Source organism: Streptopelia decaocto (genome assembly GCF_964273445.1).
Source record: "Streptopelia decaocto genome assembly, chromosome: Z".
Classification (NCBI taxonomy): domain Eukaryota; kingdom Metazoa; phylum Chordata; class Aves; order Columbiformes; family Columbidae; genus Streptopelia; species Streptopelia decaocto.
In genome coordinates, this window is record NC_138657.1 from 7,838,812 (window position 1) to 7,853,379 (window position 14,568).

The 14,568-nt window shown below is 37.8% G+C and overlaps 1 protein-coding gene across 1 annotated transcript in view; it reads right to left on the minus strand.

The window, feature by feature from the left end:
* Positions 1-4,442: 4,442 nt before the first annotated feature.
* MSH3 (mutS homolog 3) overlaps positions 4,443-14,568 on the minus strand; it is a 121,218-nt gene continuing 111,092 nt past the window's right edge. The window contains exons 21-24 of the mRNA XM_082075507.1: positions 12,565-12,751; positions 12,226-12,355; positions 9,463-9,637; positions 4,443-5,657 (exon numbers count right to left, since the gene is read on the minus strand). Of these exons, the coding sequence (XP_081931633.1) occupies positions 5,549-5,657; positions 9,463-9,637; positions 12,226-12,355; positions 12,565-12,751 (601 nt within the window). The 3' untranslated portion in view covers positions 4,443-5,548. The remainder of the gene's footprint in view (positions 5,658-9,462; positions 9,638-12,225; positions 12,356-12,564; positions 12,752-14,568) is intronic.

The window sequence follows — 14,568 nt, forward strand, 5'->3', positions numbered from 1 at the left end:
TTCAGAAATGCTCCAAGATGACAGTCAACTTTTAATGCTTTATGCAGAGAGGAATATGCAAAGAGAAATATTTCAATATGTAGGCAGAAGGAAAAGCTTGGTACTTGACTGAAACTTTCATTTTGTTACATAAGAGTGAGATAATTATATCTAGTAATCTTCCTGGTATTCAGGACACTAGGAGTTTTAAGTCACCCTAGATATTTGGATTATTATAAGTGAAAAGCAACATTGATTTCTACTTCATTATTGCAGATTGCATATTTAAAATCTGCTGTGTATTGTGTTTTCCGATCCCTTCTTTCCCAAGAAGCATCCTTTTTCATATAGCATATAGTAAAGTAATAAAAACTGACTGATTAAAAATGAAAAAGAAAGGCTAAAAATCCATGAAAATCAGCAGCATTTTTAATTATTACCAGTTGCAGCTACCAGTATTTTAAATAAAAATTACCTTATTTTACAATACCTGAAAAAATACTTTTACTTACAAGCAAACATGTGGAAGGAGGGCAGTCAAAATATTGTTACAGATTCCTTTCAAGTTCAAAAGGACACAAGTATTTGAAAGCCTCTTACTTGTTCCTGAGTGATGAAGATACCAGTTGTGTGTGTGACCCACAAACCAGAGAGAATTAGGGCCATCAAATGCTGTGGTTTCAATGGCATGAACCCCATGACCAGGCACCACTTCTTGTCCCCTGTGACCACTTTGGGGAAGATGCTCTTGATACTGTATGTGACTGAGTGCTGGACATCCGGAGCAGCACAAGGGCTCACTGCAGAATTCAGCCTCTGGCAAACTCTCAATCTTACGTGCTGTAACTGCTGGCTAGCAAGATCATAGCCCAAAGTATCAATCAAACTGGTGCCGGCTTGCTCTTTAACAAATCCTGACATGTAGGAGGAAACCATCCTGTTTCCTAATGCCATTATTCTTAGAACAGCTAATTATTCTTAGATTTCTATATCTGGCTTTTATCTTGTTCAGCCTTTTATTTCCCCTGAATAGTATCTTAGACACTGTCCTTTTCTCTACAGCTCACTTACGACTGAAACCAGTTTAGTCTCAGACAAATACACCATTTCACAGTTAACAGCATGGCCTGTAAGTACTCATATCTTACAAAATGACTGCTTCAGAAATAATTTTTTAAAGATTTTTAAGAAACCAAGAAAACATACTTTGCTTTTTGCCTCTCTCTGTGTCTAGGCAAGGAGAAAAATCTATAATGTAATTAAAAAAGGCATTGAGTTTTTGCATTTGCAGCTGAGCAATAAGAAAATGATCTACCATTTCAAGCAAAGTAGGATTGCCACACCAGACGTGTACCTAGCCACGTACAATGACAAAGCTAGCACTGTTACGGTAAGCAGCATTCTATAGTTTTGGCAAACATATTTTTTAGTACAGGATTTTACCAAGCTGGGCAAATCCATGGCTTCCCTTGAACTGAGCTTCAGCCAACAGCGCTGAACTGATGCAGGTCAAAGACCCAAATAAGTGGTCTCAGAACTGAACCGTATGTTTACCTACCAGCTGGATTTTAAGTCCTGAATTCATCCTTGTTCAGTCATAAATCCCTTCTTGGGCTCTGACTGTCTGCTTTTTAAAAAATTCCCGATTCAGATCAGCAGGCTGCAAGTTTGTCCCCCAGAACTGAATTTGGATTCAACAAACATTTGATCTGGATTCGATTGTCAGAGATTCTGCAGGGAGATGGAGGAAAGCTTTGAACAGAGATGAGAAAACTAAGCTGAGATGGTAAATTTCAGGTTGCTATGCCCTTCATGTTTAGGAACAATTAAAAGGTGACGAGAACCATCCACTCCATTCATATGCTGTGAAATCTGAAAGTGGGAAAAGAGACGGGCAGTTCGGACTTACCTTTCAGGTCAGTGTCCAGCACTCTTGGCGCTGGTGCCAGGATTTTGGAGGAGATAGCAAAGGTCACCTGTGGTGAGACTCGGGGGGATAATAACCATAATAACCATTCTGACATGTGATCCAGATTCTGGAACACAGTCATACTTCTCTCAGTGCAATGCAATCTACCAAACCTCTATTTCCCTATGAAACACTCATTTATATCAGAACTATTAAGAAGTTAACGCAATTGAATTCTCACTAAATTTAAAGATAGCAGAAATATTTGGATAATTTACTTTCCAATAGATTTCAATAAACAAACATTACTTTCACTGCAGTGAACAGACTTATAGCAATATCTGACTCAGCTGACATTTTGGTGATCTTTAAATTAATTTAAATGCATTGTAAACTGATGTATGTAGGTAAATTCATGTGATTTCTATAAATACTTCTGGAAAACTTTGCAATACACAGAAAAATCCCCTTGAGAATTACTTCAGTGAAAGATGTTGTATGCCAGTAAGAAAGGTAATTGCTACTGGTAATGTATTTTACTTTGCGTATTCTATAATGTTCTTATATAACCAAATACAAAAAGGCAGTGACAGCATATCCAGCCCTCTCTCTCCTTCTCTTCCATCAAAATGGTCTACCAGTTTTTGTTGCTAACCTGTGGCACTGTGATTTCTAAAGGCAATACATTCAAGACAAGATGCACAAAGGCATTAAAATTTGTACGTTAAGAGCAGGGAGGAGAGAACAATGAAAAAGCTTAACAAAGTGATAAATACCATCCTTAAAAAAATGGATGAAGGCCATAAAATAAAAAGGTCTTTCAAGAAGACTGTACCTTTACGTATAGCACAAAGTTGTATTTTTCACATCAATATTAAATTTTAACAATGTAAATAACATGCTGGCACAGGCAGCAGGAGCCAGTACTCTGTGCAGGTTTCCAAAAATATTAATATTTAGACAATGAGATTTAGACATTCTTTTCTTGAAGGCAAACTCAAGACTAGCATGAATTCCCACTGCAACCAAGGACATCTAATTACAGGTCACTCTTCTTTCTCCTTACTTTACCTGACATCTGTCAGTATGCAGGATCAAGCTTGCTGATGCAGCACACAGCTGAAATTTTATTACTCTGGTTTAAAAACAGGGCACATTTCCAAGATGATTCCTCTACCAAAACTGTACTTCAAGTTGTCTTTTAAGATGAAGCTCAGTGTTCTGGACTTTAAAAGAAAAAAAATAAATAAATAAAAAGAAAAATAGAAGAGCAGCTTCTCATCTTTCTGTTTCTTAGAAGAACTCCTGCTATGACAGACACAGAAGTCCCAACTTACCACAGCAAAAGACATGAAAAAACACTCCTACAAAATTAATTCCTTTCCCTGTTTTCCAGCAAGTCTTTGTTTCTTTCTTTTTCTCTTGCACTCTGTGCTACCAAAGGCCAAGGAATGTCTGGTTGCCTGTCTAGACTGCGCCTAAGCTCATGCTCTGCAAACATACCCAAGTGAGCTCTGAACTCGTCACCTCCCAGAGCCATTGCTCTGCTAACGAGCGTGGATGCTCCAGCCCAGCAGAACAAGGTCCAGATAAATCTCCACTGTGCTGTGTGGTTCATTATAAATGTATCCTAAAACCAGCAGGAAACACATCTAATAATAGCATGCATCTCCTTGTAGTGCATTCTCCAATAGTCAATGTACATATCTGCTAGGAATTATAATAATCAGCAGTGAATAAAACAATTGTTTTAATAATTAGCTCGCATATCTTGAAGAAACCTTATTGGGACAGCAAGAAAACCTGTTATTGAACTGAGCATGGCTAAAATAAAAAGTGATTTCCAACATGATCACCAACATTAGGAGAAAAGCCTGCTGTAATTGCTTTGTACTTGATAGTATGAACAGGCCAGTAATACTGTGTCCATTTCCCCATTCTTAATTGTATTTCTTCATTTTTTATTTGTTTTTTTAGACTGCGTCCAGGTGTTTTTTTCCTTGTCAGAGCATAGTGTGAATCCTCGATAGAGTGCAAAGGCAGCCTTAATAAAAGCACATTTTAGCACCTATGGGAATTTAGTAATGGCTCATTTATTCTCTTTGAAGACTATTGTCAGAGGTTCTCAGATCCAATGCACTGCATCTGTGTGCACTAATAAAGCAGAATTACATTCACTGTGCTTCACAACGTGTGGCACAGATAAACACACGTGTGACCACACCTTGAAAGACCAGTTTTCTTCTTCAGTTCTTCAGTTTAGATAAATATATGCCACGGTCTGGAAGGAGATGCTCGTATTGATTGCTGCTGTTTGAGTAGCAAACAAACTATTTGTTTAAATGTCACTTTGTCGCCTGAAGAACCTGGAAAAAAGTCTGCAGTGAAGGTTAGCAATTGCTTATCAGTTACAGTTACACCCATTTCTGCACAAAGTTCTGTGAATTGGAAAGGCTTATTCAATCACCTGCAACGTTACTTCATATTTGTCTGACACACATTATTTTCCAAAAATATCCCTCATTTACTGAAAAATTAGAAAGGTTCAGCTGGCTCAAAGATTACAAAACCTAATTTTATTATTTTCCTTTTAGTAAAATCAATATATTTTATTTAACTTATTTTCACTTAATAAAAGACTTTTTCTTAAATATGACAAACTCTTTGCCAAGGTTTAAGCATGTGAACGTAATTGTCCATTTTCATAGCAACATATTTTACCTGGTTATTTTTATAAAGGAAGACAAATTTGGAAATCACAATCTCATGTGAAATTTGGAATTAATAACTGCGAATACAAAAATTAAAACACATTTATTTTATTTTTTCCAGCTTTCACCCTGCATTTGACAGAGCACTGGGGATGCCAGTTGCATAGTTGGAATTGCCTCCTCCACCTCATCTTACAATAGTCCAGCATTATTCAGAGTAAGTCTTTCTCCAGACCTTGCCAGAGATGGCCAAGATTAGGAGAAAAACTGAAGCTGAAAAGGAAGCAGGTGTGTATGAGAATGAAGAAGAGGGACAACAAAACACAGTCAATGCATGTTTTGTGCTGCTGCTTTGAAAACCACCGATTGCACCAACATCAATCGCATGAGTAGAAATGAAACTCTCCTATCCAGCCACATAACACACGATTTCTTAAATTCATTGTGCACATAAGGTTTAGGGGGTGCTCTACAAAAGCAGTGCATCTTAAATGCATTAATACTAAAACAGAAGAAAAACCTCTTTATGGTATTCATTCATACCAATTGCACAGCAGTAAAGCATAGTCAAGACTCAGCTACATTTTCCCAACGCAGAGCAGTATTTCTTTAGAAACTGAGGTACAATAAAGTTAAAAGACACTATTTTATTTGTAAAAGATTTAGCTAATAACTTACCAAGATATTTTTTAATGTTTTCTGAACATAATTAGAAACTAAATCCAATGGCAGTAGACATTTTAAAATTGAGGTGAAGGGTGGAAATTGCTGCAGGGAAGGAATGTGGAGTGAGAAAATTACATAAAATCAGGAGGTGGATGTGGGGCATCATGTCACAATGCAGCATCTCTATGTCTCAAAAGGCAGAAAAGTCAACTTAAAATCTGTACATGTCCAGACCTATGTTTTGTATCCCCAATATTTTCTATCTTCAAGCATGATTTGAGGATTAAAAACCATCCTCTCTTTCATCTTCAGGTTCGCACATACTTTTCCATTTTTGTAGTTCCTGAAAATCATTTATCTTCCATACTTCAGCAAAGGACTTCAGTTTTTTCCTGGGGGAAAGAAAAAAATCAGTCAAAACATGGATACATTTTTAAATTAAGCACAGCAAATCTTGAAAGCTCTACAGTCATCTGCAGAATTTTATACAGAGTCAAAAATAGTAGTTCGCATAGCTCAAAATATTATGTGATCTTTAAACAATCAGTCAACATTTTCTAATATATGTATTCCAGCTCTAGGACAGTCAACAATTTAATTTTAAAACTAGCTTACTGTACCAGAAGCATTGAAAAGATGAAATAAAACACTGAGCAAGAGTAAACCATTAAAGGAAATACATAACATTGTAGTTTGCACCATTTAATATCCAGTGTTATGTTTCTACAAATTTGCATTTGTAGAATCACAGAGGATAATGCATTTTCAAACTAAATTAGTATACACATTCTTCTTACTTTCTTTTTAATATTTGTTGATTTGAGAGGGACTCATAAGAGCTGTGACAAATAACAAGAAGACATTTAAAATCGGCTAACACACATTCCTGATGACAAAGATGTCAAGACTGGATGGAATTACCCAGTGAATTTTCTTAAATAACATGAAAGTGATTTTGAAAAATAAGACAAGGCAGCTGGCCTGTGGGTATTGTGACAGCACAACTATACTGCTATGAACAGGTCTGAGTTTGATTCCCAAGATCGTGATAATTTTTATTTCCTCCCACAAATACACCATACACATTTTAAAATTTGCTAATGTGTATTTGGGGGAGAAGGTACAGAGGAATACTTTGACATCTAGATCACATCATAGCAGTAAGTAAAAATAAACAGGAGTATACAAAAGAAAATATTTCTATAATGACCTACATAGGAGAACTGGAAAAATTAGGAATTACACAATACAATAATTGATGCACTGTGAAATTATCAGATAAATTTGTCATGTTCATTTATTTATTTAGTTAGTTAGTTAGTTATTTTCTGCTGACTTGAGTTCCAGGTTTATACAGATGCATGAAGTTGCCTCCAAAGTGCATGCAAGAGATCTGCAATGAAGGAATAACCTGCTAAAGGTCAAACCTGCTGAATTAGCAGCTGCTGTGTGGTGGATATCCCTGTATCTGATCCCTCACATAGCAGTGTCATTGAAGGGGGAGGCAAAAGGGTCAACCTTTGGACAGGGCAGGCTGGTCTGGCAGGCTGGCTGCAATCTCAAGGTTACCTTTAGCAACTGCTGACAGAATCAAGGGCCATGTTCTCACTCCCACCCTTTTCTTCTTCAGGTAGACTCAAAGAATCACAGAATAGTTTGTGCTGGAAGGGACCTTCAAAGCTCACCCAGTGCCCCCCCTGCCATGAGCAGGGACATCTTCACCAGCTCAGGTTGCTCAGAGCCCCGTCCAGCCTGGCCTGGGATGTCTCCAGGGATGGTTCATCAACCACCTCTCTGGCCAACCTGGGACAGGCTCTCACCACCCCCAGTGTCAAAAATTTCTTCCTCATGTCCAGCCTGAATCTCCCCTCTTTGGGTTTAAAACCATCACCCCTTGTCCTATCAAAAAGACAGTAATGCCTTTTGACAAGTAACACCAGGAAATTGAACTTGTGTGATATCACCTACAGAAAGAAGGACTTCTCAGCTGCATCAGATCCCTAACCTGGCCTGTTTTAGAATCACAGAATCCTTCCAGTTGGAAGAGACCGTCAAGATCATCAAGTCCAACCATAGCCTAACCTAACTCTAGTACTAAACCATGTCTCTAGGAACCTCGCCTAAATATCTTCTAAACACCTGTAGGGATGGTGACCCCACCACTGCCCTGGGCAGCCTGTGTTCCTCTGCTTCACAACCCTTTCCGTGAAGAATTTTTTTTGTAATATCCAATCTGAACCTCCCCTGGCACAACTTGAGGCCATTTCCTCTTGTCCTTTCACTTGTTAATTGGAAGAAGAGACCAACCCCCTCCACGCTACAAGCTCCTTCGGGTACTTGTAGACAGTGATAAGCTCTCCCCCCTCAGCCTCAGTCTCTCAAGCCACGTGGCCATGCACAACCCAGCCCTGGCACCACCGAGAAAAGGGCAGGGAGCAAACCCACCAGCAGCAGCCTCAGGAGATGGGTTTGGGGACCCTGCTCCAGCAGGTCCTCCCAGCCACAGCTGCTGGTGCAGCTCCAGTGGCCCCAGTTTGCAGTGAACTGGGGGGTGCGGTGCTTCCAGCCTGTGATAAGTCAGGATAAAGGTCTCATCACAGCTTTGGATTAAGTATTTATTCTTTTTCACTTTAAGGATACCAGCCAATCGCATACCGATAACTAAAATACAGATGGCAGCTTACATATTTGAAAGCTGGTAAATAGGACACAATTACGTCCCACAATTAAGACTACCCAATCAGCCCTCACCCTGCCCCTCTATGGGCACTGTAAATCAGTTTTCTAACTACATCACTGCACACTATTTTTACTGCTCGTAGGTTTTGATATGATTAACTCCCTTTTTAGCAATGGAGATGTGCCAGAACCCTATTTGGGCCCTGTCCAAGTAATATGCTAGCATGGTTTTCATAGAACAAAGGAAGATAAACTAAAGGGACATATTATTATATTATTTTACATCTTAATTTTATTATACAGTAACTCTGACCCTCCAGCTCATACTCTCACCTTTCCATACAACAGTTTTTTGTTGATTTTAGAACCGTATGTATCCTCTAACAACAGAGTTCAGATATTGCTAGTAATATGTTGGTTTACTTTTATCAGTTATTGACCATTATTTCCAATTAACATAAGCTACATTATTTTCCCCATAAACTGTCACGTATCTTCAACAGAACATTTTTATTTTGCTTACTTAAAAAGGGGATAAAAACTGGTGTTAAGCACTAAGTGCTGCTAAGTCCCAAAATATCTGCCTGCACCTAAATATAATTAGTACTTAAATTTTTCTTATTTTAAATTGTTCTGTCAGGATTAGTTATGGCCATCAGATAAGAGAGCTCTTGATTTATTATATTCCTAAAAGGCTATTTGAATTTTGCAGATAGGACTGCCACTGAAAATAATAACAACAAAAAAATTCAGTGGAAATCAATATTAGCACGTTTCTAAATTGTGTACATCATGTTACAGGTTTTATAAAGATGATGTCATTTGATTCACATGGGAATTTTCATAACTAGTCTAATATATAAGGTACATATATCCCTAAATGAAAATCAGTTATCAGAAAAATATGAAAATCTGCAGATTTTCAGTAAAATCGTATGTGTTCAGGATGCAATCAAAATATATTATAAATATTTATTTTTAAGTTAAATCAGAAGAAGAATAATTTCATTTCCTTCTACACTATAGTGTGCAAATCTAATTTCAAGTTTCAAAGTGAATAATATACTTTCCAAATTAAATCTATTAATATTTTCACTATCACTGGTGAGTACAGAAGTAGGCATTGTAAGACAGTTATATTTCAAATTTTTCTTCCTGGAAACGGTGAAAATATGTACCTGAAAGAATAAATATGCTAGTACTTGCCATAAGAAAATAATAAATAGCTTATTCCTCATGTTAGCTCAATGTGCATTTAGTTTATTTCAATCTTCTTTCAGGGGGCAGCAATTAACCTCTGACATAACAGCTAACTATAAAATCTAAAGCTTGGATTGAAATGGATAGCATAATTTCCTAAATATGTTTTTCAAAGTTTTGTCTCACTGTCTCTTCCATGAAGGGTAGGAGGATATCTGAAGTAGCTCTTACTGTGCTTTTTAATGCACAGTGTGAAATGCAATTTGATCCACAGCTGAGTTTCATTAGGGGGGAAAAAAAAATCACAATTGTTCTGACCTTTTCATATTCACTATCGTCTCCAACTCCTTTGATTTGTCAGCGGCTTTCTTCAAGATTTCTTCAGGAATATCTGCCAGTTTGGCAACATTGAGCCCATAACTCCTTGCAGAGACTCCTTTAGTTATTTGATAAAGAAAAGTGATAAATTCAGGATTCTCTCCATCTTCAGGTCCTAATAAAAAAAAAAACAAAATCAAAAGCTCTTCTATTATGTTAATAAAATGTAGCTGACTAACATGGCAAAGCCTGCAGTCCCATGCTTGCTGTGTGATTTATAGCACTGAATAAGTATGAAAGAAAAATGTTTCCTTGAGACCACACATTTCACCTACCCACTGTGAGACAAAAAAAACCCTTTACTGTATTCTTACCTGGGGTCTTATGAAGAAGACTTGTGTGTGTGTGCGCATGAAACCTTGAGTCTTTGTACATCAAACTGATTAGTTAATGCTGTAACTCAGATATTGCATCTCACATTTGCTGAGCAATGACAGAATAAAGGAAGTGTCAGTAATCCCACAATTAAGAAACCTGTAACTACAGCACAACAAAAAGTTTGCTGCCTGCCAGGAACTTAGGAGCCACAGAAAACATTAGCTAAAACCAAAGGTTAGGATGGTGAATCTACAGCTAGGGATTCTTTCTATTCCATGGCAGTAAGATGGAAACTTAAAAGCCATCATTACAAATCTGATGACCCCTTCCTCTTTAGACATTCTTGTTGCATCCCAGCACAATCCAGGCCTTGTGTAAAGAGCAGAAAAAGTATGGGGTCATTCGTTGCCATGTGTTCCTCTGTCTTAAAAATGCAGGTTTTTGGAAACCATGGAGATTTCCATAAATGCTGATGACTCAAGCTGATTTGATCTGAGTGATCCCAGTCAAAAACAGGAAAAAAAAAGCCATAAAACTCATCTAAAATAAAACAATTAAAATGTTAAGACATAAGGAGCTGAAGATACAGGCAGAGCAAGAAACAGATGTGTTGTTGGTCGCAGGCTGGGGCACTACACCTGCTGTGCTTTCTGTAGAAAAATAGTGAAGGCAACATATGGCCTGAAAGTTTAGGTCAACTAACAGTCAAAGCAGAAATGCTGATGCAGGACACTGAAACACAAAGTATAGGGTTTCACAGACACAATAGTTAAGGAACAGTAACTATTGAATACCGATAACATCTCAATTGCCTGAGAGTTCCAGAGATTAACAGTTCAATTAATCAACTCTGTGAGAAAAGGACATGGTGATGCCCAGGAGAGCGATGCTCGATGCTCGTAACTGGAAACATGCATCACTCCATAGTGCTCACCTAAACACAACATTACTTTGAACTATCTGTTCTCAAAGTTAACATGTTTCTGGGATCCCTGGTTCCAATATGAAACACAATACTAAAGATGAAGTCTCCCTCTAGCCAAACATTTCTTTAACTAACTCTCTGAAAAACATTTTAAAAGTGATAGATTATTTATTTAAATACATAATTCAGTGGCAAACACTGAAGTGCCCTGTCTCTATTAGTTTACAATATAAGCAGATAATACAATATTAAGAAAAAATTAGGGAGAAGGTAAATAGCAAACTTCATGCCAATACTTAAAAAAACTATTTCCAAGAATGATGTAGGGAACAGGCAACTATTAGGCAAAGTGGGAAAACCAGAGTAAGAACTGTCAAGCACCTGATTAAACCAGATACATCAAGAAAAAAAAAAAATCAAAACAGATTGTACGGAAGGAAATCCTACATCAAAAATGTGTTTTAAGTTTGGAAGCCATGTGAGTAAGAGAGATCCAGTGGATAAATCCTATGTGGATTTTCAAAAGGTTTTTGACAAGAGTCCTGTATCACATGCTCTTTGGAAACTAAGCAGCTAGAATCTAAAAGGAAGGTCTTTGCATTTGTAAATAATTGGTTAAAAGATAGGAAATGGATGGTAACAGTCCTCACCATGAAGGGTGATCATCACTGCAGACAGAGCTGCTCAGCATAGCCATTATCAAACAACGAAAAGAGCTAAGCAGTAAGCTGATAAACTTTACTGAAAATACTAATTCAGAGCAACAGTGACAAGAAGAAGAGATGCTGCAACTCTTCTGCATGGTAAGACAAGAATTGAATGGAATTATGAAAAACAAGCTACAAAATTACGCATGGCATGGAAAGGATGAACAGAGATTATTCTTCTGCCTCTTCTAATTCAAGAACTGGGATAACCAATTGAAACTAGAATATATTTCAAGAGTTTCAAAACAAACAAGAGGAGTAGGATCTTCACACAAAACAGTGATAAATTTTGGAGGTCTTTGACTCAGTGGGATGAAGATGCTAAAAGTGCATAATGATACTCAGGGAAACTAGAAACCTCATTGAAATGAAATCCATTGAAGATACTAAAACCCAGAAAACGCATCTAGCTTTTGAAGCCACCTAAGCAGCAAATGTTTGCAGACAGTGAGACCTTTTAGAGGAAGAGTTGTTATATGTTTGATTCCTAGTCCTTCCTTCCCCATCCTTTGTATTTGGCTACGGTGAAAAGCTGGATACTGGAGTGAGTCAATCTTCTATCTGAGCGTGCTCGGTCATCCTTATACTAAACAGAAATGGTTGTTCGGTTTTCAAGCCCCCCCCAAAATGTGTGCTGATACTGTAGTAAGTTTGGATTTATCACTTTCATGTCAAGGTTTAAATTACCATTACAATTTTACAATTTCTGGCTATGCCCATACTGCCAGAATCCCAGATAGATTTATACCGTACCTTTTTGTTCAGCACTTTCCTCCTCATTCACCAGGAAAGCCATGTGGTAATTACCAACTTTTTCTGGATATACCTTCTCTAGGTCACAAACTGAGGGATAGTGAGTGACAAACAGTGTCAATGATTCCACCTACAACAATGAAATAAATGCATAAGAAGGTTTGACTTTAATTTTTTTTTAAACACAGCAACACAGAGCTGGTATCCTTTATCTATTATTTCTTTGCTCTGAGTTTAGACATGCTGCATTTCTACAAGGAAATACACACCATGTCAAAGCATACCATAGTGCAGGCTGCAAAAAGAATTCACTAAGCATGTGTCAGATTGAACACTTACATCTCTAATAAAATGTTCAAGTGTAGCATAAGCAATAGCGATTCCGTCATGTGTGCTAGTTCCTCTTCCCAGTTCATCCAAAATGACTAGTGATCTTGAAGTTGCTTTTCTTATTATCTCAGCAGTATCTCTCAGTTCTTCCATAAAGGTACTTCGGCCTTTGTAAATGTTGTCTGCTGCACCCATTCTGCATTAGGACACAAAACAGATCAGTTGATTAAGTTCAAATAAATGCCAGATAATACCAAAAATAACCCATGATAATGAAACTGGTTTGTAACACATCTCTTGTTGCTGCTCCAAGCAGAGCAGAAAAACTCAGGTAGAACATTCACCTTCCAGGACAAGCGACTGCTTAGGAAAAAAAGCAACCACAGCACATGGTGTAGACGAGACGGTAAAAAAGACTGAAAGGTCCAGAGGGAACTACTCATGTACCATTAAACACGGGCTTCCACGCATTCCTCAGGACAACGGGGTACACTGGCCCTGTGGGCACCTGCGGGAGGTCAGGCTGCAGGGACAGCAGAGAATTTCTCTGGGTCATCAGTCCCCAAGTAAATCCACAGACAGAAATCTCAGCACCCCATGCCAACAACAGGAATTGGAGAGGACAAAGACATGGACAGGGGGCTATTTCTTAGCATGAAGTTCTTCCATCTCGACAAACAGTATAAGGCAGCCTGCTCTTCTCCTAAAAAGGACCCTGGGAGTCCGGACCAGTCAGCTCGCATGAAGGATTCGAGCAAAGGTAGCTATGAAAATGAATTTTACTTTATTGGTTTAGTCTGACCATCTAATTTGCATGTTTTTTAAATGCTAACAACACCTGAAAGTATTAGATATTAGCATTTTCATGTAGAGACAGAGTGAACACTCATGAGTGAACACTCATGCACTCATTTGTGCATCCATACAGGTACAGCAATTAGTTCCTTCAAGCAGTAACAGAATAACAATTATTTCTGCTAATTACATAGGCACACAATCCTACTAACATGCTTAAGTATCATTTTAAGAGAAATATTTCCCACCTCATCTTTTTACACAACTGCCCTTGAACTTACTGACCTCCATGCAGGTGAGTTTCTCCTCTGCCCTACACATGAGTGTGCACACACACACACAAAACCCTTCATGTTTCATGCCTTTCAGCGCTGTTTCAGATTCATAGAAGAATCTGAGGATTGAAGGTATCTCCAGTTGTGAAACTGCAGTTTTCATCTCAGAGATCTGCTGGTAATTCACCCTGTTTTTCTCCTGCAGCTTTCTGTACCTATTCAATTAATACGCTTTCTACCTGGAAAAAAAGAACATTCCCTTTTTCCATATGTGCTTTTCAATTACATTAATCATATTACAATGTCCCTTCTGAGATAGGTTATCATTACCAAGCCACTGAGCAGGGCTGTAAAGATGGATTTGTTCACTCTCATCAGCCAATAACATAGTTACATACAAGCCACATTGATTTAAGGAAAACTGACTCATGGGCTTAGCATATTACATTTTCAGATTTAACAGCTGGCCACAACAGTATTTAAAGCCAATCAAAACCTTTAAAGAGAATCCCAGTATAGCTTTTTTTTTTCCTCTCAGTCTTTTGTTGCATCTCTAATATAATTGCTTCTGTTGCCTACATAGCAAGATATTAATCATTTTACGGGGATCTTATGATTGTCAAGAGTAATTGACTACCAATATCAAAAACCAGCAGCTTGGACACACCAGAATTATGAGTTCTATATATTCTCTGGTCCCTGCCCTGGAAATTAGGTAGGGTGGCATGCATAACCTCACAATACACAAATCTTCAATAACAAATGAGCTAGTTTTGGTTGCATGTGGGCATTATGATACAAGGTGCAAACTGACAGTTTTCATTTCATTGAGTATGAGCTTACATACACACACACACTAGTTATACACCTACGTACTGGGGAAGAAAAGTGATTTTGCACATAAGCTAATTAAATTTCACATTAATTTCAATGAATTAAATAT